At 41.5% G+C, this 24,708-nt stretch overlaps 1 protein-coding gene and 1 long non-coding RNA gene across 3 annotated transcripts; both read right to left on the bottom strand.

Moving 5' to 3' along the window:
- Positions 1-4,157: 4,157 nt before the first annotated feature.
- Positions 4,158-7,004, bottom strand: LOC110522495. The gene is made up of 3 exons (XR_005051520.1): positions 6,357-7,004; positions 5,588-5,716; positions 4,158-5,262 (listed from the first exon to the last, which is right to left on the bottom strand). It is a non-coding gene; the product is annotated as an uncharacterized LOC110522495 (long non-coding RNA).
- A 7,358-nt stretch (positions 7,005-14,362) lies between these two features.
- Positions 14,363-24,113, bottom strand: slc25a29 (solute carrier family 25 member 29). 2 transcript variants are annotated; one of them, XM_021600925.2, is made up of 5 exons: positions 23,710-24,113; positions 19,573-19,616; positions 17,639-17,722; positions 16,650-16,857; positions 14,363-15,145 (listed from the first exon to the last, which is right to left on the bottom strand). In XM_021600925.2, exons 1-5 carry the CDS (start codon positions 23,735-23,737, stop codon positions 14,577-14,579), a joined length of 933 nt encoding a protein of 310 aa, XP_021456600.2. In that variant the 5' UTR covers positions 23,738-24,113; the 3' UTR covers positions 14,363-14,576. The 2 variants fall into 2 exon arrangements, with proteins under 2 accessions (XP_021456600.2, XP_036831987.1); XM_036976092.1 differs by having other exon boundaries at positions 23,824-24,113.
- Between the last annotated feature and the right edge of the window lie 595 nt (positions 24,114-24,708).

Here is a 24,708-nt window from a genome sequence, read left to right as displayed (position 1 = left end):
GGCCCCGGTGCACAACTGAGCAAGAGGACAAGTACATTAGAGTGTCTAGTTTGAGAAACAGATGCCTCACATGTCCTAAAATATCCCAGGTCAGTGATTGGGGACATTGCCCTGTGTAGAGTGCTGCCTTTCAATCGGGATGTTTAAACAAGTGTCCTGACTCTCTGTGGTCACTAAAGATACTGTAAGAGTAGGGGTGTTAACTCTGGTATCCTGGCTACACTCCCAATCTGACCATCATACTGTAGCCACCTAATCATCCCCAGCTTCCAATTGGCTCATTCATCTCTCCTGTAACTATTTCCCAGGTTGTTGCTGTAAATGATAATGTGTTCTCAGTCAAGTTAACAAGTTAAATTATACATTTAACCGCTGCACTGAGTGGTCTAAGGCACTGCATCTCAGTGCTAGAGGCATCACTACAGACCCAGGCTCAATTCCAGGCTGTATAACAACCGTCCGTGGTTGAGAGTCCCATAGGGCAGCGCATAATTGGCCAAGAGGTGTCTGGGTTAGGGTTTGGCCTGGGTTGGCCGTCATTGTAAATAAGAATGTGTTTTTAACTGACTTGCCTAGTTAAATAAAGGTTAAACAACAGAGGTTAGGTGACAGTGTAGTAGAGGGAGCTGGGGTCAGCAGGGTTCTCTGTCTCTCCTTATGTCTTGTCTCCCTGAGGTTAGTTGGCAGTGTAGTAGAGGGAGCTGGGGTCAGCAGGGTTCTCTGTCTCTCCTTATGTCTTGGCTCCCTGAGGTTAGTTGACAGTGGAATAGAGGGGGGTTTGGTCGGCCATGATGTCCTTGTCCAAAAAATAGGCACGGTGGGCTTTTGGTTTCTCTCCCTCTAAAAACAGAAATAAATTCTAAATAACAAACTGGTTTTATTTACATATTGGTAAGAATGTCTCATACCATGTTCAACAAAGGCCCCTTTCCCTTTATTCATATTAGAATGGCTCACTCTCGGTTATTTAAAAATGGAATCTCCAAAATATTGTTATTTATTAAAAAAAGCGATTATTATTAACCATACATTATAATTATAGAAAAGCCCCAGGATATTCTCACAGATCAGATTTGCCCTCACGAGAAATGCCCCTTAGATATTCATTTGGAATCCTCCAATACTCTAAATGTTATTCTTGGCAGAGAGCCATATATATATATATTGCAAAATAGTTGGGAAGAGATTTTCGATGACAGGTGTAGCCCATCATGCCAACAATATTTCCTGTTTCCTAGCAGGACAATAGACTCTTCATAGCCCGGCTACTGTAGGTTTGAAAATCCTCCAATTTGCAATTCGATGCTTGAGTACTCTAAAGTGTTACATTTCTAACTCAAGACCTCATGCAACCGCAAAATGTCGGAGAGCCATGAAGATTGCAAAATAGTTGGGAAGAGACTCCATGGCACATGGTTTATGAATGAACACGCAGCTCTCCATAGCCCGGCTGCTGTAAGTGTGAAAATCCCCAGTTCATCATTAATACTGCATCTCCGAAGTTTCTGTCCATGACTGATGCAACCCGAAAAAACAAAGACAGAGTTAATGAGTACTTAAGGTCACCAAGAAAGTCTGGACATGGCCTGCTCTCCCTTATGTCAGGAATTAGGCACTTTACCATGTTTACTACGATATGTACTGTAGGCTATGTAGTGGCTTCCTGTCCTCTTTACCATAGCCACTGCCCAAGTCTGAAGCGGGGTTGTTTCGTACGCTTACAGTCCACACTCAAGGTTTCCAAACGGCCAAACATTCAATGACATCCAGGGATATGGTGCAACAAAAATGTTTATTCTTCTTATATCTAACAAAGAAATGATTCTACAATCAACTTAAAGCATAGAATACTTGATATGGAAAATACATAATACCTGTCTGTATGGTCAAAAAACTATACCGCTCCCGCATCTAGCAAGGACTCCCTCCCCCGAAGGCCCAACTTCCTGCCTTTATCCTAACACACTTACCACAGTACAATGAATGGGCAAGAGCCAAAAACTGAGTTACACTAACAAATGAATATATCTCGATCAGGTAAATATAAATCATAAAGGTATGTACCTAGTATTTCATAATGCACATTAATATTTCATATATTTACACAAATGTACATGGAGCTCCGTATGTTCAGTCTTTTATACAAATATGTCCAAATCGGCTCTAACATACCGGCCCCTAATTGTTGACTGCACGGAATGTACAACAATGACTTAATATTCAAACGTAGAGCCAATACACAAAACATTCTATATCAGAGTACTATTACAGTTCATAGCTATATACAAATATACAAGGTGCCATATAGGAAAATAGTCCATAGATCTCAGTTTGAGTTAAAGTGTAAGCTTCCAAAAATGTCAAGAGTTTGACGCCCAAAAATGTGCAGAGTTGCACGAATCAGAGGTGCACGTGATTCTAAGAAGGAGCACTGTGTGTGTGTGTGTGTGTGTATGTATGTATGTACAGTGGGGCAAAAAAATATTTAGTCAGCCACCAATTGTGCAAGTTCTCCCACTTAAAAAGATGAGACAGGCCTGTAATTTTCATCATAGGTACACTTCAACTATGACAGACAAAATGAGAAAAAAAATCCAGAAAATCACATTGTAGGATTTTTTATGAATTTATTTGCAAATTATGGTGGAAAATAAGTATTTGGTCAATAACAAAAGTTTATCTCAATACTTTGTTATATACCCTTTGTTGGCAATCACAGAGGTCAAACGTTTTCTGTAAGTCTTCACAAGGTTTTTACACACTGTTGCTGGTATTTTGGCCCATTCCATGCAGATCTCCTCTAGAGCAGTGATGTTTTGGGGCTGTTGCTGGGCAACACGGACTTTCAACTCCCTCCGAAGATTTCCTATGGGGTTGAGATCTGGAGACTGGCTAGGCCACTCCAGGACCTTGAAATGCTTCTTACGAAGCCACTCCTTTGTTGCCCGGGCAGTGTGTTTGAGATCATTGTCATGCGGAAAGACCCAGCCACGTTTCATCTTCAATGCCCTTGCTGATGGAAGGAGGTTTTTACTCAAAATCTCACGATACATGGCCCCATTCATTCTTTCCTTTACACGGATCAGTCGTCCTGGTCCCTTTGCATAAAAACAGCCCCAAAACATGATGTTTCCACCCCCATGTTTTACAGTAGGTATGGTGTTCTTTGGATGCAACTCAGCATTCTTTGTCCTCCAAACACGACGAGTTGAGTTTTTACCAAAAAGTTATATTTTTGTTTCATCTGACCATATGACATTCTCCCAATCTTCTTCTGGATCATCCAAATGCTCTCTAGCAAACTTCAGACGGGCCTGGACATGTACTGGTTTAAGCAGGGGGACACGTCTGGCACTGCAGGATTTGAGTCCATGGCGGCGTAGTGTGTTACTGATGGTAGCCTTTGTTACTTTGGTCCCAGCTCTCTGCAGGTCATTCACTAGGTTCCCCCATGTGGTTCTGGGATTTTTGCTCACCGTTCTTGTGATCATTTTGACCCCACGGGGTGAGATCTTGCGTGGAGCCCCAGATCGAGGGAGTTTATCAGTGGTCTTGTATGTCTTCCATTTCCTAATAATTGCTCCCACAGTTGATTTCTTCAAAGCAAGCTGCTTACCTATTGCAGATTCAGTCTTACCAGCCTGGTGCAGGTCTACAATTTTGTTTCTGGTGTCCTTTGACAGCTCTTTGGTCTTGGCCATAGTGGAGTTTGGAGTGTGACTGTTTGAGGTTGTGGACAGATGTATTTTATACTGATAACAGTTCAAACAGGTGCCATTAATACAGGTAACGAGTGGAGGACAGAGGAGCCTCTTAAAGAAGAAGTTACAGGTCTGTGAGAGCCAGAAATCTTGTTTGTTTGTAGGTGACCAAATACTTATTTTCCACCATAATTTGCAAATAAATTCATACAATGTGATTTTCTGGATTTTTTTTCTAATTTTGTCTGTCATAGTTGAAGTGTACCTATGATGAAAATTATAGGCCTCTCTCATCTTTTTAAGTGGGAGAACTTGCACAATTGGTGGCTGACTAAATACTTTTTTGCCCCACTGTATATATATGTCTAGCCTATTGCCACCCTCTTGAAGGTGAATAGAAACATTAACTTATTAAAGTTATTTCCTTCAATTCTACACATTTTGCCATGGGTGTAGAGTAAATGTTCCAGTTTTTAAACAAGATTTTGGCCGTTGCATACATTTTGTCATGGGGCAGAGACAAGATGTTGCTATTTTATAAAAAATGTCATGCAATTCTACAAATGTTTCCATGGGGCAGAGATTCATTTTTGAATTTTTAAAGACAATTCTGCACATTTTGCCATGACTCATGATATCTGAGTAAGAATGACTAACAAAGTCAATACAAGCCCCCTGGAGGTCAGGGCCCCCTGGCATTTGCCCTGCGTGCCCAGTCGGTATTTGGACATGATTACTACAAGATTAGAAAGCTGGCTAGACTCATTTACAAATCTAAAAATTGTTAGCTGACATGGCAAATTTAGTGACTGTCATTGACTAACATAACAAGAGAAAAACTAATGATGCACAACTAAAATGTCAAACTTTCACCTTGTGTATTCTACTATTCTAACTCTCAACAGTATGTTGAGACACTGGGTTTACTTTTTAAATTGGTTTCGGGGGGCCCCTAGTGGCCAGGAACGCTCCACCAGGCCGACATGAAATTCAGCAGCAGGTAAAGGTGAAAAAACTAAAAACTGTGTAGGCTACTGTATTGTGGAAGTGTATAGTAAAAAAAAAACCTCTGTACTGTACTGACAAAGAGTTAGACATAATACATTTTTAATCGTTTATTTAAAAACTGTTTCATAAATGAATTTAAACGTTAGAAAAGCATTGTGTTCATAAAAAAAAAATAGGTTAGGAAAAAACATATGGATAAACAAAATCTGAATGTCTCTTTGCTGACTTCCTTCATAATGGACAGGGAAAAAACAAACTTATCATTCACATAGACCATGTGTTGCTTCAGTGATGTCATCACCCCTACTGCATGCAACAACAAATATGTTAAATAGATACTAAAGATACTAAAAGTTGAAAATACAACTATAAATACATCTTCCAACACACTCTACTCTATCATAGATGAACATCAGCTTTAAAAAACATGTATAATGTCCTCTTAATCAATAAAAACACAGACAGTTTGAAAGTCTTAGTCCAGCACAGGGAGAAGAGTGAGGAACAAGGGGTCATTCCTCCAGGACATGAATCTCCATACCAGAGGCTTCTTCTATACAGAGAACAAAACAACACATCAGACAACATGTCTCACCATTCATTCTATAGCAGATCATAAAGATGAACTAGTTAATAGGGGGTTAGATGGACAAGATGACTACGTCAAAGGACTATTTATGACCTGATTCCATTTCAGTTCACACGTCTGAAGATCAGAATATGTGAATGTAATGTGTTGTTTGCTCCATGTGTTCTATGGATTGATGGAACCATTCATAATGTTTAGGTCTATACAGTCCTTTCAGATCTGTGAACTCTGATGTTGTGGGAGGAGTTAGGAACCTAAATGGAACTGGACCAATGCCTGTGACTCTCACCTGCTTGTGGGGGCAGAGCCTTGGGTGGGCGGATCCTCCTTGTGTGAATAGTGACTATGGCAGCCATGATGGTCAGTGTCACAAAGAGCATGATGTGACTGATGGGCAACTTAACAGCATTACTGGTACCTGGACAATGAGACAGACAGTGATTAAACACAGTCAATCATTTAGATTGATTTAAATGAAAGTAAAGTTTGTATCACACAACGATCAATAGAGGATGTTGAGGACTAATATCCATCAGCCAAACACCACTACAACTTCACCTCTGTCTGAACACCAACGATCTAGCTGAGTGTTTTAATTCATGCCTAATAGATTACTTTGATTGTTCAGACCATCCACTAAATAACTTTAGAGTTATATAACATCTTAAACATGGAGTAGTGGTATTAGGCATCACAGACAAGCAGAAATGTCCACAGGATGAGAGTGTGAACTGCACCACAGCAAAGTAAAAAACCTGAACTTGTAAATTAGTTTAGCAGTAGGTAGGTAGTCTAGGAAGGTAGCCTAGCAGTTAACTTCTCTAGGGTAGGGGGCAGCATTGGGAATTTTGGATGAAAAGAGTGCCCAAATTAAACTGCCTGCTACTCTGCCATAAAAGCTAGAATATGCATATAATTAGTAGATTTGGATAGAAAACACTCTGAAGTTTCTAAAACTGTTTGAATGATGTCTGTGAGTATAACAGAACTCATATGGCAGGCAAAAACCTGAGAAAAAATCCAACCAGGAAGTGGGAAATCTGAGGTTCGACTCTTACCCTATCGAATACACAGTGTCTATGGGGTCATCTTGCACTTCCAAAGGCTTCCACTAGATGTCAACAGTCTTTAGAACCTTGTTTGATGGTTCTACTGTGATGTGGGGGTGAATGAGAGGGGATTGAGTCAGAGGTCTGCCAGCAGCCACGAGCTCAGTCTCGCGCATTCACGTGAGCGCAACCTGCATTTCATTGCATTTCTGAAGACAAAGGAATTCTTCGGTTGGAACTTTATTGAAGATTTATGTTAAAAACATCCTAAAGATTGATTCTATACATCTATTTTCTATTCTCAGTCTCAAGCCGTTAAAGGTACCAACCCTGACCCAACATTTAAGAAACGTTGCTAACTTCTACATATCAAGATGGCACATGGAAGGTGTACTACAGTATATCTGCACACATCATACTGATGGAGTTTTTTTTTAACCTGGGACTGTGGTGATGACATCACCATCTTCAGTGCCCTTGTCTTTAATATCTAGATCAGTAGAAGAACATCCTCTTTTATATAACTCTTCATCATCAGACAAATACAGTAGAGAGCTGTATGCTTGTTCACCAATCACTGATATCAGGAGAAAGTATCAGGTTTGATATTCAACTTTAATATCATTACAGATTTTATTCAGATTATAGGAGCATAACGGGAACACATACCTGAGAATGTGGAGGTGAAGTCAATGGAGGTCTTCACTTATCCCCTTTCAGTCAGCTGACACGTCAGCTTCCTGTTGTTGTCCTCCCTCTGGAGTGTCACAGTCAGAGAGATGTCACAGGGAGAGCATTGTGTTAGCTGGTCTCATCCACCCAGCTCAGAGTAACACCACTAATGATGAGTGGGTTACAGTTTCCATAATAGCTGAGCAGGGGCATGTTCATTTCACTGTTCCATCAGGCATTATATCTCTCATTAACGTGGACTGGGAGACTGTGAAAGAAAAGGAGATAGTTTACTGTCACAAATACATCTAATATACCAAACTTTATGTATTCAAACAGTAATACTCACTATTTAGAAGCGACAAATAAAAAGCTTCACCCACTACACCTTTTGTCCCATTCTTAAGGTTCTCTTTAAAAATGTAGACTCCAGCATACTCAGCTTTGATATCACTAACATGTAGAGAAAAGTTAGACCCAACACTGAATCTGTTAGTTAGTTTTCCTTTTCTGACCTCCCCCCATTGACCTCTTCAATAGTACCAGTAGATGCATCTCTTATAGATCCATGTAGTTGAGGAGCAGTTTTGTTAAACCACATTGTTACACGGTAGACTGACGTCATTTCCCACTCTGGAGAACATAGAGAGTGTGTCTGACACCTGGATAGGCAGAATATGTCTCGAATTTAAAAAAAAGAATAATGATTTGGGCATCTTTTGTTAAACACAGTGCTGAACTTGTGTTTTGGACTTAATAACAACCTACCTTGAAACCTTCAGGTACTTCATCAAACATGGATACTAACTCATTGTTGTATATTATCATCCATTATAGGGGGAAAGTTCCTGGAGAGACAGAAAGTTATCAGTAGCACCTTCTTTTGAACATGCTAGTTGCTGAGACTCAAGTTGCCAGGGAAGTAGAAATAATCATACACATTAAAACAAAAGATTCCAGCTATCAACCATTGAGCTATCTGAGGTCCCGAAGCTCCAAAGAGGCCCTTCAGCCAACCAGTAAACACCCACTCTGATTCCCGGGAATAAGACTTTGTAACAGTGGCAATGTAGTTAGCAAGACCAGTCACATTTGATGACACATCTGGGACAAAAGTGCAGCATTCGTCGCCAATGAGTGCACAAATACCCCCTTGACCAGCCAATAAGTAGTCAAGTGCCTCCCTGTTTTGCAGGGCCAACTCAGTGAGTGCTTTTACTTCCTCATTCAGAGAAAACAAGGCATCTCTAGTAGCTAAAGACAGTATTGGGGGACAGTATAATTGTTAAGTTTACCCCAAAGGAAACCCCTACATATGGAGACCCTTACCTACTTCCACATGACCCCACCCACAAACCAAACAAGAAGTCTTTTATGAGGTGACATTTGCCACCTTATACTTCTCTTTTCCTTCGTTTCACTTCTCGTTCTGGACCACTACTCCGGGTCTGTGGTGGTCCCTTCGGCTCGGGACTTTCATCTTCACCTGAACAGTCACCCAGTGGAGGGAAACAAACTGTTCCAATCAACACAACGGTGCAGATGCAGACAGCAAGGCCACACAACCTAAGGGATTGGACTCCCGCCATCCTCCCCAGGGGCAGGAACTCGTCTGCAGAGGAGATGTGTCGCGCTGCATGAGGCAAATGGTGGTCACACATTCTAGCTAACATCTGCTTCATCCAAAATACTGCCTGTAATCCAAGTCACTGGGAGGCTGAGGTTGGTGGATCGAGTGAGCTGAGGAGCTCTGGGCTGTAACGCGCTGTTGAACAGGTGTCCTCACTAAGATCGATATGGTGCTCCTGGGGGAGTCTGGTACAACCAGGTGGGCTATAGAGGGGTGCACTAGCCCAGGTTGGAAACTAAGCAGGTCAAAGCCCACATGCTGTCCAGCAGTGGGATAGTGCCTGTGAGTACGTGTTAAAAATATCTACTTCATGGTGGCAACTGCCTCTGCGATACAATAACTTGAGCAGCCCACAAGAGTAAGAAAAGTACTTTTCTGAAAATGTAGAATTACACTAACGCCTACTGACGAAGTGAGTGAATAACACATTCATATCAACGCAGCAGACATCTATTGTGTTGGGATGTGTATTTTACTATGTAACATTATAAAATGTAGTATGACAATAAAACTATTGTTTTTAAGGCACAGGTATAATGACACGGAGAAAGATCTTAATCTGAGTCAGTCGTTTATTGATTTTCAAAATGTTCTACAAGTCAACCTTGATGAACCAAAGCATGAGATACACTGACTGGGCTCAGCGTTGTTAGTTTGTTACAAAAATATATCAGTGTCTCCATCTTTTGAATCTTCCCTTTCCAAGCTCATCTTTGTAACAGCAAAACCCACAAGTTAAGAGAAAGACAAAAAAAATATATTCTGGTCAAACATCAAACATCACAACTAACAGATCGAAGTTTTATATATTTACATTTTCATTCCCCCTTTCAAATGATCTAACAGATTATCATCACACAAAATCACATACTTTGTTCGCATCTTCCCAGTCCAAAGTCCAAATAATTTTCATATGCCAGTTTTTTACTTTAGCCTCGTGTCCAGGACTGGAGGAGTATGAGAACATTAAAATGATCACAACAAAGCACAATAAAACATTATGGTGACAAACAATGTGATACAGTATATAAAAAATATTAAAATGAACAATTAGCAATGGCAAAAACTGATTGGCATACTGAATGTCACTCAGCAACATATTATTTTATTATTTGTGGGATTCTGTGTTTTACATTATAGCCATTAGCATATATATATATATATATATTATCTGATGTTGGCTGTGTGAAGTATCTGCATTTGTGCACTTGAGCATCATCATGAGATGAAACAACTGCTTGCTACATCTACTTGCCTGTTTGTGTGTGTGACAAGAACTGAGTAACATGGTGTGACCTGCATGTTGCAAGACTGTAGATAACAGCCCAGCAGATGCTTTGTCCTTGTGTTTGTATGTAACAATATTGAGCACATGGTGACTTGCTGTATCTTACAAAGTTGTGGTCAATTAGGTATAGGGGAGGGGTGGTCATCACGAGGTTTAACTGAGATGGAAAAATACTGAACAACACAACAGCAGGAACTGAGCAACTGTTATAACTAGGCTGCGATACCAGAACAGTAAGAATCTATACATCGAAGAAGGGAGGACTCCAAGAAGCGCCAAGAGGTGGGGACCCGCCTGAGATAGGCTGAGCAAGTCTAAACCACGCTCAGCCTCTACGGTGATAGACATTGTTCCAACCCGTCTGTTGGCCTATCACAGTATAAGAACAACTGTTTACGTACATCCTGTCAGTTCTCTGTTCTGCCCTGCGTGGTATTACAGTGAGCCCGTAAATATGAAAGTTTCATTTGCCAATTTATTACTTAGCTAATAAAAAAAAAATACATAGTATACAATCGGTGACTCATTGTTATATTTATCCTGATACCAGATTCGAATTTACACAACTCTAACAATTACCCCACAACCACAATTCACCAATTCAGCAGACTGCAGGACACCAGTATTTCAAGGGTTGTGCTATCCAAGCAGCAAACTACCTCGAACCAACCAAAATATTTAGAAGAGAAGCGGATTGTTACAGGTCTCTGGTACATGTTTCTTCTCCTCCTGGTAAAAGTCAGAGACCATTTTGTGGGGGTAACATCTTGTTACATTCAACAATTCAGTACATGTGGATATGTTAGAGACTGTCATTAAGACATCACTGTCGCTGTTTTAGAGAACACCATTATGATGTCATAGCTCTTTTAAAGAACATTACTGTGGTGTCATCGTAGATTTTCCTGAATCCTTTGTTTCAGAAGGTTATGACAATGATAGTAATTTACTGCAGCAACACACTAGAGACAATTCAGTGTGTGTGTGTGTTCTTCCCTCCCCTCCACAGTGAAGGAATAAGAGTCATTAATAACACATGAATACTGTGTCAAAGCTACCATACTGTAGGTCCACTGATGTGTATAGCCTACTATATTAATACCCTCATACAGGAACAGCATGCAAAATGTCCCCATCATACATATCGCAGAGAGATCTGCCAATCTCTGCTAATACGACTAAGTATCTCACAAACCAGTAAAAACATATAGTACCAGTCAAAAGTTTGGACACCTACTCATTACAGAGTTTCTTTATTTTGACTATTTTCTACATTGTAGAATAATAGTGAAGACATCAAAACTATGAAATAACACATATGGAATCATGTAACCAAAAAAAGGTGTTAAACAAATCAAAATGCATCTTATTGTAGAGATTCTTAACTGGAGCCAACCTGACAGCTTTGCATTCTCTCAACCAGCATCATGAGTCACCTGGAATGCATTTCGATTAACAGGTGTGTCTGCTTAAAAGTTCATTTGTGGAATTTCTTTCCATCTTAATGCATTTAAGCGAATCAGCTTTGTTGTGACAAGGGTAGGAGTGGTATACAGAAGATAGCCCTGTTTGGTAAAATACCAAGTCCATATTATGGCAAGAACAGCTCAAATAAGCAAAGAGAAATGACAGTCCATTATTACTTTACGACATGAAGGTCAGTCAATCTGGAAAATTTCAAGAACTAAGTTTCTTCAAATGCAGTCGCAAAAACCATCAAGCTCTATGATGAAACTGGCTCTCATGAGGACCGCAGCAGAGTTACCTCTGCTGCAGAGGATAAGTTCATTAGAGTTTACCAGCCTCAGAATTTGCAGCACAAATAAATGCTTCACAGAGTTCAAGTCACAGACACATCTCAACATCAACTGTTCAGAGGTGACTGCTTGAATCAGGCCTTCATGGTCGAATTGCTGCAAAGAAACCACTACTAAAGGATACCAATAATAAGAAGAGACTTGCTTGGGCAATGAAACACAAGCAATGGACATTAGACCAGTGGAAATCTGTTCTCTAGTCTGATGAGTCAAATTTGAGATTTTTGGTTCCAACCGCTGTGTCTTTGTGAGACGCAGAGTAGGTGAATAGATGATCTCTACATGTGTGGCACCCACCATGAAGCATGGAGGAGGTGGTGTGATGGTGTTTTGCTGGTGAAACTGTCAGTGATTTATTTAGAATTCAAGGCACACTTAACCAGCATGGCTACCACAGCATTCTGCAGCAATACACCATCCCATATGGATGTTTCAACTGGACAATGACCCAAAACACACCTCCAAGCTGTGTAAGGGCTATTTGACTAAGAAGGAGAGTGATGGAGTGCTGCATTAGATGACCTGGCCTCCACAATAACCTGACCTCAACCCAATTGATATGGTTTGGGATGAGTTGGACTGCAGAGTGAAGGAAAAGCAGCCAACAAGAGCTCAGCATGTGGAAACTCCTTCAAGACTGTTGGAAAAGCATTCCAGGTGAAGCTGGTTGAGAGAATTCCAAGAGTGTGCAAAGCTGTCATCAAGGCGAAGGGTGGCTACTTTGAAGAATCTCAAATATATTTTTGATTTGTTTAACACTTTTTTGGTTACTACATGATTCCATGTGTTAGTTTTGATGTCTTCACTATTGTTCTACAATGTCGAATCAGTAGGTGTGTCCAGAATTTTGCCTGATGCTGTATATCAACTCCCCATTACAAATCTTCTAAAATGACAGGAGTTAACAGTAACAGATATACCGAAGTCTACATTATGAGGAACAAGAGACACAGATAGATTAGTTAACAGCAACATTCCGGCTCAAATAATAACACACACAAAAATCCTCTCTAGAATTTGCAATATTTAGACACTTTGCCAATCGCATCTTTAAAAACAAAATACAATCAACCTCACATTTATACACAAGTAAAAAACCAAAGACAACACTTCCCATTACTCAGTAAAACACAAGCCTTGTCCCAAAACAAAACACACAAGACACATTACATTATTGCCAACTCTAATAGGGATTCACACTTGTGCTTCAAACACAAATGTCACATTCGGGGCTTTCATTCAGCTTTCAGATATCGCTCAGGTGCATTATAGGTTGCTTTTCAGTTAGGACATGATAAGTGCTTTAACTCAACTAGTACCCTACATGTGAATCTCCTGAGGCCAAAGTAGACTACTGAATAGTTACTGTGCAAAGACAGAGCTATAAAAAGGATAAACTGCATAACCATACCATTACAGTGCTTGTTAGTATACATGTGGTTGTACCAGTTAGTACCAGCAACTTAACCATAACTCTTGGTTTATTTGAGCAATACTATGGTCTGAGAGAGACAGTGGCATATTAAACTGTGGGTTCAATCTCAGTCTTTTTTGTCGCATCTTCCAAAGATATCAGTGCTTCGACTTCTCCATTTCAGTAAAACTGTTAAAATGTAATAAGGCAGGAAATAACAGTTACTTTAAACATTATACAAAATACCCCCCCCCCAAAGTAAATTATATATACACAAGTCAAGTGCAGTCTTAGCCTGCAAATCTATAGATCTACACTACTGTTCAAAAGTTTGAGGTCACTTAGAAATGTCGTTGTTTTTGAAAGAAAAGCACATTTTTAGTCCATTAAAATAACATCAAATTGATTAGAAATACAGCGTAGTACCATCAAAACACCAGTCTCAAAGTCAACAGTGAAGAGGCAACTCCGGGATGCTGGCCTTCTAGGCAGAGTTGCAAAGAAAAGCCATATCTCAGACTGGCCAATAAAAATAAAACCTTAAGATGGGCAAAAGAACACAGACACTGGACAGAGGAACGCTGCCTAGAAGGCCATCATCCTGGAGTCGCATCTTCACTGTTGACTTTGAGACTGGTGTTTTGTGGGGGCTATTTAATGAAGCTGCCAGTTGAGGACTTGTGATGCGTCGGTTTCTCAAACTAGACACTAATGTACTTGTCCTCTTGATCAGTTGTGCACCGGGGCCTCCCACTCCTCTTTCAATTCTGGTTAGCGCCAGTTTGCACTGATCTGTGAAGCTGGCGCTGCAGTACAACGACCCTTAACCACTGCGTCACCCGGGTGGCTGTTTCTGGCCATTTTGAGCCTGTAATCGAACCCACAAATGCTTATGCTCCAGATACTCAACTAGTCTAAAGAAGGCCAGTTATATTGCTTCTTTAAAATCAGCACAACAGTTGTCAGCTGTGCTAACATAATTGCAAGAGGGTGTTCTAATGATCAATTAGCCTTTTAAAATGATAAACTCGGATTAGCTAACACAACGTGCCATTGGAACACAGGAGTAATGGTTGCCGATAATGGGCCTCTGTACGCCTATGTAGATATTCCAATAAAAAAAATGAGCCGGGTCCAGCTACAATAGTCATTTACAATATTAAAAATGTCTACACTGTATTTCTGATCAATTTAATGTGATTTTAATGGATTTGTTGTTGTTGCTTTTCTTTCAAAAACAAGGACATTTTTAAGTGACCCCAAACTTTTGAACGGTAGTGTACAATATCAGGAGTCTATGGGTTTCCATACTCAGCGATTCAAAGGGCATTGGGTCCCAATGGGTTTCTCTCCCTCCCCCACCCCACAGTAGAGCAGCTTTGGTGGGAGTAACACCTCCAGACTCAGATCACAAGCTGGAAGCCTGGGTCTGCTGCGGTAGCTGTGTGTGGTGAGCTGTGTTGGGGGGCCCCAGCTCACAGTCTTTGGGCCCCTCTTCCACTCCCCGTGCGTACAGCAGCACCAGCGTGACGGTGGCGAAGGTGGCAGCATTGACGGGAAATGCCCTGAGCAGGGTGGAGGTAAGACCTCGCGTGAACACTCTGAGCCCCTCCCTCCTCACGCTCTGCCGCACGCAGTCAGCGATGCTGGTGTACTGGTAGACCCCACCCACCCCATCCGCCTGGAGGCGGGACTTAATCACGTCCACTGGATAGGTGGAGAGCCAAGAGGCAATCCCGGACATCCCACCGGCGAATAGCAGTTTGGGGATCATGTAGGGGTCGTCAGGTTCACAGCCAATGGAGCGAGTCAGGACATCATAGGCCAGGAAGTAGACCCCAAAACCGGGGGTTTCTCGGATCAGCGTGGTAACCATGCCACGGTTCACCCCCGACAGCCCCTCCCGCTTGTAGATACGGGCCAGACAGTCCAGGGAGTTCTTGTAGAGCTTCCTCTTGGACTTCTTCTCCCCAGTGCCTTAGTAACACAGTATAATTATAAATACTAGTGATGGGTACCAATATGGAAAAGTTGACGCTAGGAGAAACATGAAATAGGTGGCCATACATGTTTTGAAAACATTTTAATCGTTAGTGCCATTAGTGAACCCTTTAAAAACTGATACTATAGACGGGTGGGTTGACAATGTCACCAGAATTATGCATGCGCGTTGCAGAGGAAAAAGGCAGTGTGTTGTTATGATTCTGAAATGGTCAGATCTCTAGCAGCAATGACAAGAAGCGGCCATGTGGAGAATCGTAGGTGGCTTGTTTCAGCTAGTTGTATGTTGTTCTTGATAACATGTCTTGTTTTTAGGTGTTTTCACTTATGTCACGTCAATGCTAATATGTATTAGAGAAAAAATGTGTGTACTGTGTTATAGTTTACAATATAGTTAACATGTTGTCAATAATCCTTTGATACTAAGGCAACCCACTTTGTTTTGCCCCAAAGTTGAGTATGCATCGGCTTTGTTGCTAAACAACCCATCCGTCTATGGTACACACGCTTTCCAACAGTGTAGGGGCAGTGCACCGAGTACATTATGCTAGCTAGCTCAGATAAGCTAAAATGACAAACATTTGACAACTAGCTAGAAACGTTTGCTAACTAGAACAAAAACATCTGCACAAACATCAACTACACAGAATGTGCTTCTTAGAAATGATTGTTCGCTAAGGAGGTAGCTAAGTCGCTAGCTTGAAAAGGCAGAGTACAATCCACAAATTGTTTAACTTGCTGGCTAGTTAGCGAAGTTGCTCCACCACCAAATACTGGGGAAACCAATGAATGAAACATGGAACACTTTTGCCCAGTAAAGTATTCATGCAAGTGTTGACAACAGTTTTTGTTATCTTAAAGTAACAAATACCTCATCAAATCATGATATTGCACTCTCCTAAGGCAGTGGTGCATGCTTGCAACAACAGTATGGTTATCACAACATACTTCACTCAAATCAATATGATAACGAATTATCAATGGTCCCCAAGGTTGTCAAAAAAAATGTCTAATACTTGTTCATGACTTTCTTCATAACATATAGCAACTTCAATTGAAATATGTGTGCATCTATTACATGCATGGGCATACAAGGACATCTAGTGGTCAGATGACCTGGTTTATACCGCACCATGACACACGCGTAAAGAAAAGCACCATTTTAAGCAGTTGGAGAGAATAGTAATTATCTCCCCTATTTTCCTCGTATTAAAATGGTGCTTTCAAGACAACTGGGAAAGCAGAAAAAAAAACGGAGGTCAAATTATGATGTTGACCTCCAGGTCGGAGCTCTAGAAAGATGCCGGAGTTTCCAGCTTGGAATTTCGATTTGGATGAGCGTTCAAAACTATTTTTCCCAGTCAGAGGTCTATTTTTTCCTGAGTTGCCGGTTGTCTTGAATGCACTGAAGTCTGAGATTTTTGAGTTCCCAGCTGTTTTGAACGAGACATTAAAAGCCCATATTTTTGATAATCCCTACCTTGCATCTGCATGCGTGTCTTGGCCAGCTCCATGGGGCAGCAGATGACACACTGGATGGTTCCGGCTGCGGCCCCGGCCAGGAACTGGTTCATAGGGGTGTCGTGGCCCAGGTAACGCATAGCGTTTCCCTGCACTCCAAACACTATGGCATTGATGAAGGTTAGGCCCATCATGGGGGAGCCGATGCCTTTGTACAGCCCAAACATCTGGGGTGGGGGGTGAAGGAGGGAGAGATGGCAAAGAGAGGGAGAAAGGGAGAAATTAAAAACATTTTATATTTCAGGCTATGGACTCATGTGGAGCATGAAAAGAGTGAGACACATAATTCTAACTCAATGGATATTGTAGATTCATTTATAAACTTGTTAAAACCCTTATAAAGTTAACAGAACACAAACCAAAATACGTATTCCAGATGCCCATATTTTGCTACAGGCGCTACGCTTACCTTTTTTTTACTAGGAGCATGTGTGGAAAACGTAGGCACACACCAAGAAATTTAGCAGCACAATGAAAAATATTTGGGGTAATAAGGGTAGAATCCTTCATTTTTCAAGGGACACTAGTGCTCTTAAATAAAAAGTGCTATTGAATAAAAATTCCAGGTCGCACAGCTAAATATGTTTGCGCATTTGCAAGTAAAATGGTTGCACTGTAGAGCTAGCTCTGTGCTACTGCCTCTCCCACACCCATCAGCTCTGTGAGTATTCTATCAGGCCCATAACAATCAGTCACAAGACAAGACAGGTGAGGTCGTCTGAAACAGACAGGTCTAGGGTCAGCGCTTAGGACAAACTGACCTCAAGCAGAGCAGACTTCAATGTGGTTGTGTTGATGAGAGAGTGGCCAAAGTCTCATCAAACAAATCTGAAGCCTATAGGACAATAATATACCAAACATGACAACTTAACATGAGCTCATCGCCTGTTTAAAGTTAAATTGGAGACGCAGCTGCCACTTAATGATACAGATTTAGGTAGGACTTACCGACTCCTGCCGAATGATGGACTGGAAACAGTGGTAGGTCCCGCGGTAGAGAGGCTTGTCCACATTCTGGACCTGGAGTCTCACCTGCAACACACACACAGGTCAAGGTCAAAGAGAACCTGGATGGCCAAACAGCATCCCTACTGAACAAACCAACACTTCCTGACAACAGTATCGCAACATAGGAACAAAAATGAGGGAATACAGAATAGCTTACCAATACACAGAATTATGCACTACATGACCAAAAGTATGTGGACACATGCTTGTCGAACATCTCATTCCAAAATCATGGTCATTAATATTGCGTTGGTCCCCCCTTTGCTGCCATAACAGCCTCCACTCTTCTGGGAAGGCTTTCCACTATATGTTTGAAGATTGCTGCGGGTACTTGCTGTGGGTACTTGCTTCCATACAGCCACAAGAGCATTAGTGAGGTCGGGCACTGATGTTAGGCGACTAGGCCTGGCTTGCAGTTGGAGTTCCAATTAATCGCAAAGGTATTCGAGGGGGTTGAAGTCACTGCTCTGTGCAGGCCAGTCAAGTTCTTCCACACCGATCTCGACAAACCATTTCTGAATGGATCTCGCATTGTGCACAGGGGGCATTGTCAAGCTGAACCAGGAAAGGGTCTTCCCCAACTGTTGTCACAGCTGGAAGCACAGAATCGTCTACAATGTAATTGTATGCTGTAGCATTAAGATTTCCTTCACCGGGACTAAGGGGCCTAGCCCGAACCATGAAAAACAGCCCCAGACCATTATTCCTCATCCACCAAACTTTACAGTTGGCACTATGCATTTGGGCAGGTAGCGTTCTCCTGCCATCCGCCAACCTAAGAGTCGTCCATTGGACTGCCAGATGGTGAAGCGTGATTCATCACTCCAGAGTCCAATGGTGGCAAGCTTTACACCACTCCAGCCGAAACTTGGGATTGTGCATGGTGATCTTAGGCTTGTGTGCCGCTGCTCGACCATGGAAACCCATTTCATGAAGTTCCCAACAAACAGTTATTGTGCTGATGTTGCTTCCAGAGGCAGTTTGGAACTCAGTAGTGAGTGTTGCAACTAAGGACAGACAATTTGTACATGCTACGGGCTTCAGCGGTCCCGTTCTGTGAGATTATGTGGCCTACCACTTCGCGGCTGAGGCGTTGTAGACGTTTCCACTTCACAATAACAGTACTTACAGTTGCCTGGGGCAGCTCTAGCAGGGCAGAAATTGGACTAACTGATTTGTTGGAAATGTGGCATGCTATGACAGTGCCAAGATGAAAGCCACTAAGCTCTTAGTAAGGCCATTCTACTGCCAATGTTTGTCTATGGAGATTGCATGGCTGTGTGCTCGATTTTATACACCGGTCAGCAATGGGTGTGGCAGAAATAGCCAAATCCACTAATTTGAAGTGGTGTCCCCATACTTTTGTATATATAGTGTATGTACTGCCATGAAGTGTATAAACATGATTTTTCTGACACAACTTGGTAAACTCAGACATCAAAATGTTGATAGGGGATGGGGACGAGTCCTATTCTTGTTGTGGTTCAACAAAAATATGAGTCAAAGTGACAGAGAGAGAGACGGGTGGATGGGTTGACCTTTGCTGTACTTACTACAGTGTACGGTTGTGTAGAAGTATCTACTAACACAGTAAGACCTTTTCTGTGAAACGAAGAAAGTCCTTGTTACATTAACAAGGAAATCTTCCACAATCATTAGACCTACGCAAGCAGGATGTGTATGAAATCAGTAGCATACATACATACAAACAAAATAGCACCTGTTGTAGTGTGGAGAATACAGTCATCAATTTCCCCTTGCTATACTGTATTGCTGCTTTTTATGGTTGTTTGAGACAAGCAGCAACTATTGACTGCAAGCTTTTTTTTCATATAATGGAAAGAAAAGCCCAAAAGGAGAACAACCAGACTCACCTTAACCGTGTCAAAAGGGTGCCCTACTAAGACTCCGGCAGCACCTGAAGAGAAGAACGAGACAGCAGTCAGACAGGATAGACTACGCTATACTTAACCGAGAGCAGATTGTTAAAAAAAAAAGACAAGTAAAAATGACCGTAGCCTATGTGATACACAGATAGTTTGAGAAGTTGTATTCTGGTAGGAAAAAAAATAAGTTATTTATAGCAACCAAAACATTGTTTCTGTAAACTAAATAAATAGCCATGTCCGCTATTCAGATCTCAACAACAAAAATTGTAAACATAAGGCTTTTAATGTTGGCTCTCACCCCACAGAGGACATCACATCAGGAAATGGAAACCCTGTAGCCATCAACAACAACCTGTAGCCTAACTGTAGACCGACAGCAGACCTGGGTTCAAATACCATTTTAGAATCTTTCAAATAGTTGAAGCATTTGCAGGCGCCTTGCGTGCCAGACGGGCAGGGTTCACAGTTGAAACTATTATATTAGTCCATTAGCCAGGCTGGCTCAATCAAGCACCGGCAAAGTATTTAAAATGATTTAAAATAGTATTTGAATCTAGGTATGACAGACCGCTGCCTCATATATGGCAAGGCCACTGGGGAGAGACACACTCCTTCAGGAATAGCTTTGTCCAAGCGACTGCTCTGGAAGGTACTGTACATAACATGTGTACAAGCCCTCTCATCCACTCCCAATGGCTCTGAATACAGAGTGAAACCTTAGCCCTGAGCCTTGACAGCAACTGTCCTGCTATAGGCCTTGATATTGGCCTACATAGTTTGGCGGACTATACTCCAAACTGGCATCAAACGTTCCAAAACAAACAACATTATTAAAGGTTGGAATGTGTAGTGCACCAAAAGAATGCTACAACCCAAACAGAGCTTGCAGAACTCTGTGGCTGTAGGCCATCTCTCTGTCTTTGGTCTGTCTGTGCCTCTCTGGGACTGGCTAGAAGAGCAAGGATAATCCTTACTAAGCGCCTGCTGTGCCACAGCCAGCCAATCAGAGCCGGCCTCCTTTTGTAAGCCAGGACAAGAACAGCAGTAGGCATGTGATCCTTGGGATGTCCCTACCATAAATCCTTAACTTAAAAGAGAAACTGACACGATTACTTGTGCCCTTTGCAACCGGCAGGCAAAGGGCCGTTTTGGTCATATTTTACAATACCTTAGGTAGCTACAGCAGAAAACTACCAGCAAACTAACAGTACCCTGGGTAATTTGTAAGTTGAGTTATTTAAAATTCTCTTTCACTTTTAGTATCTATACTGAAGAAAAATATATAAAAATACGAAAATGTCAACGATTTTACTGAGTTACAGTTTATATAAGGAAATCATAAAATGAAATAAATAGGTTAGGTCATAATCTATGGATTTTACATGACTGGGCAGGGGTGCAGCCATGGGTGGGCCTAGAAATGCATAGGCCCACCCACTGGGCAACCAGACCCACCCAATCAGAAAGAGTTTTTCCCCACAAAAGAGCTTTATAACAGACAGAAATGCTCTTCAGTTTCATCAGCTGTTCGGGTGGCTGGTCTCAGATGATCCCGCAGTTGAGGAAGCCGGATGTGGAGGTCCTGGGCTGGCGTGGGGCGGGTTGGACGTTCTGCCAAATTCTCCAAAACAATGTTGGAGGCGGCTTATGGTAGAGAACAGTAAACAGTAAATTATCTGGCAACAGCTCTGGTGGACATTCCTGCAGTCAGCATGCCAATTGCACACTCCCTCAAAACCTGAGACACCTTTGGCATTGTGTTGTGTGACAAAATTGCACATTTTAGAGTGGCCTTTTACTTTCCCCAGCACAAGGTGCACCTGTGTAATGATCAGGATGTTTAATCAGCTTCTTGATATGCAACACCTTTCAGGTGGATGGATTATCTTGGCAAAGGAGAAACATGCTCACCAATAGGGATGTAAACATATTTGTGCACAACATTTGAGTGAAATAAGTTTGGGTGCGTATGGAACATTTCTGGGATATTTTATTTCAGCTCATGAAACCAACACTTTACATGTTGCATTTATATTATGGTACAAAGTAACTACGCAAGTTTTTCATTCCCCTAAGGTCAGCTTGGAATGATTGCTTTGAAAGCCTAATGCAAGTTTTCAGAAGAATTGATTCACAAATGCTCAAAGGCTTGGTTTGTCATCATTTACATTTGAGTCATTTAGCAGGCGCTCTTATCCAGAGCGACTTACTGGAGCAATTAAGGTTAAGTGCCTTGCTCAAGGGCACAGGCACATTTTTCACCTAATCAGCTCGGGGATTCGAACCAGCAACCTTTCAGTTACTGGCCCAACGCTATTAAACGCTAAGCTACCTGCCGCCCACTTTTGCAGCGTGCCATGTTGGCAGCAAAAGTTCCAACATAACCACATTCTAGTCGGAATAGCAATTAGAATGGTATTGTTATGGAACACCTGGTGCCAACATGGAGGATGGTTTACACTCATGTATGTTTATGGCTCACCTCCAAATAGTGGATCTAATAGGCTTTACATTCCCACATACTACTAAAGTTGCCTTCTGAGTCGAGTCGGGCTTTTCACGCCATTCCACTAACGTTGAGCATGTGGATCCCTCCCCTATGGGTTTACATGTACACCAGACCCGTCCATAGCAGACCAGTGACAGCAGGAGGGAGAGTGTGATTGGTCTGTGAAGGGGTATGTGTAGATGCATATCCTTTTTACAGTAGAGCCATCTTAGGTTATCTGTTTCAGTCTGCAAATATAAAAAAAATGTATGCACGTAAGTGGCTCTGATTAAGACCGTCTGCTAAATTACCAGTGACCAAAGTGTCAAATGTAAATGTAATGCTACAGGACATAGGACTAAATGCTTTCCATTCTTCACAGGGTGTACAGAGGACATTAAGGAGGCTTGTGGGTGGCTGGAAAACACCTGTGGTAGGATTTCTAGACCATGTCCAAGTGAGAATGAAGGAAGTAATTTGATCTTTCTTCAACGATAGCCAAGTCATTGAATATAGACAAGTAACTTTGTAAGCCTGTTATTTGACGTATAAATCATTGATTGATAGAGCAGTAACTGAAAGGATGTATCACTTATCATAAATAATTTCACCAGAAGTAGACCTTTAACTTTCAACAACAAAAACTTAGTCTTCCTGGAGAGAAGGGCCATCCATCTACTTTATGAACCAACCACCTATAAACAAATCTAATCAAGAAGAATAGCACCAAGGTAACATTGGAGACTACTGGCATCAGATTCCTAAATAAGGTCTAACCCTGAAAAGTTGACGGTGGTTTCCCTTATCCCCTGGTATCCAGCTTTTATGACACATAGGGCCTACTTTTTTCTGACACCAGACTCAATATGGCTTGCACCGACCTGACTTACCAAATATGCATATATCTACATTGCAACAATGTCATGCCTAACAATTATTCAGACTGTAGGCTACAGTGTCTTATGGTGTTAAATTGAGTTTGTTATTCCTGGTATATGATGTTACAATCATAGCCACAGGAAGGTGTTTGGGTATGGGGGATGCTGTGATTTTTACCGCAGTGCACTACCTTAATAAAAAATAAAATAATAATAATGATAATAAAAATGTATTAATATTTATTTTTTTATTTTCAGGGAGTTCAGCACCTCTACTTCCCGCGGCTATGGTTACAATCACACAAAGTCAGTTACTGGTTTTAATGCACTGTCTGAAAAGTTCTAGACATTTACATTATGTCACACGTTTTCCCATTTATATAGATATAATTTGGAAAACTAACCTTGCGTGCCCTGTCGACCCATTTGCGCCAAGTACAAAAATGCGGTTTAAATCGCTGAATGGGATTGCATCATCACACACTATCGATTTAACTACCTACAGTAGTTAGCCGGGTGATCATGTGAACAAGGTTAGAGTTGAACAATCTCAATGACATACATAGCTCACACAAATTGACACAATGTAAGAATTAATTTCTCAAATTGGTTTAAAGACAATTATCTGTGTGTGTGGTGTGACAATAGGTAGCATATGACGATGGATGGGTGCGCTTGCCTTCCCTGATTGGCTTAGTGCAGCCAGTAGTTAGCTAAAGCTGCCTCCTGGGTTGATGTGCTTCAAATCAGACTTACCGCCAATGCAGCCAGCGAGAAAGTCCATCACCACTCTTCAGTACAAATTTCCGATTAAGAGTGTCAAATATCGGTTAATTAATACTTTTTGATGCCGATTCGTTTGCCACTTACACAGTTTGATGAAACACAGCTGCGCTAGTTGGCAACAGTCTTCGTCTCGTAGCTAGGCTAATGTGCTATCAACTTGCTAGCTAATATTTCCTTGTTGCGTCCGTTAGAATCACTGAGGTATGAATAGAGTAGCTACACAACCTCCATGAACTGTCCGAGCTAAGTGATTTTACGATCCCCTCTCTGTAGTAACCTCGACCCTGTGTCTGTCTGACCAACGTTTTGACAGATGGCATTGGAGGTGTTTACTACCTGCTTCGGGTAAACATCGTATCCAATCACATTACAGTGCCGAAGGCACCACCCCTCTTTTCAATCTTACCCCCAACGTTTATTGGTTGTGTATGAAAATAGTCGCACTTTCGGTGCGTCAGCAATACGGTGTGGCGCTTTTGGTCATTGATGAAAACACCTCACAACCAACTCTCGTTTGAATCATAATGGCAGGTTTGAAATAATATCGATTGTACATAGGGAAATAGATGTTTCTACGAATAAGCAAACGGGCTGAAAAACATTTGGCTGCTGAAAATTGCGATTACCATATCATACATATGCCAAACCTAGACAAAATAGAAACTATTCCATATGTAATGGCTTAACTACCTACATTCAAGGTCACTTATGGGCGAGCATATCATGGAATACCTACCACCTTTAAAACTTCTCGTTTTAACAATGACATTATGTATTTCAGAGCAGTTCTCAGTTTTAGACACTAGTTTTAGACACAATATGCCTTTATGCCTCTTTCTAAGAGAAAAAGCTGAATTGTTTCTCAACGTGGCATTACTTCAATGAGTATCTTGAGATATTTAGCATTAAACAATTACTGGTTGGGTGCTAGAATAACAGTTGCTTAGAGGGCATTTGTAAGGATCGTTC

Source organism: Oncorhynchus mykiss, chromosome 4 (genome assembly GCF_013265735.2).
Source record: "Oncorhynchus mykiss isolate Arlee chromosome 4, USDA_OmykA_1.1, whole genome shotgun sequence".
Lineage (NCBI taxonomy): Eukaryota > Metazoa > Chordata > Actinopteri > Salmoniformes > Salmonidae > Oncorhynchus > Oncorhynchus mykiss.
This window is presented reverse-complemented; position numbering and strand designations above follow the sequence as displayed.

Excerpts from the sequence above, each read along its gene's own strand:
- slc25a29 (XM_021600925.2), bottom strand. The coding sequence starts at position 23,737 with ATGGACTTTCTCGCTGGCTGCATTGGCG. Across the intron at positions 16,858-17,638 it reads CCATCATTCGGCAGGAGTCG|ATGTTTGGGCTGTACAAAGG; the intron begins GTAAGTCCTACC and ends CCCCCACCCCAG. Across the intron at positions 15,146-16,649 it reads GACACGCATGCAGATGCAAG|GCACTGGGGAGAAGAAGTCC; the intron begins GTAGGGATTATC and ends TGTGTTACTAAG.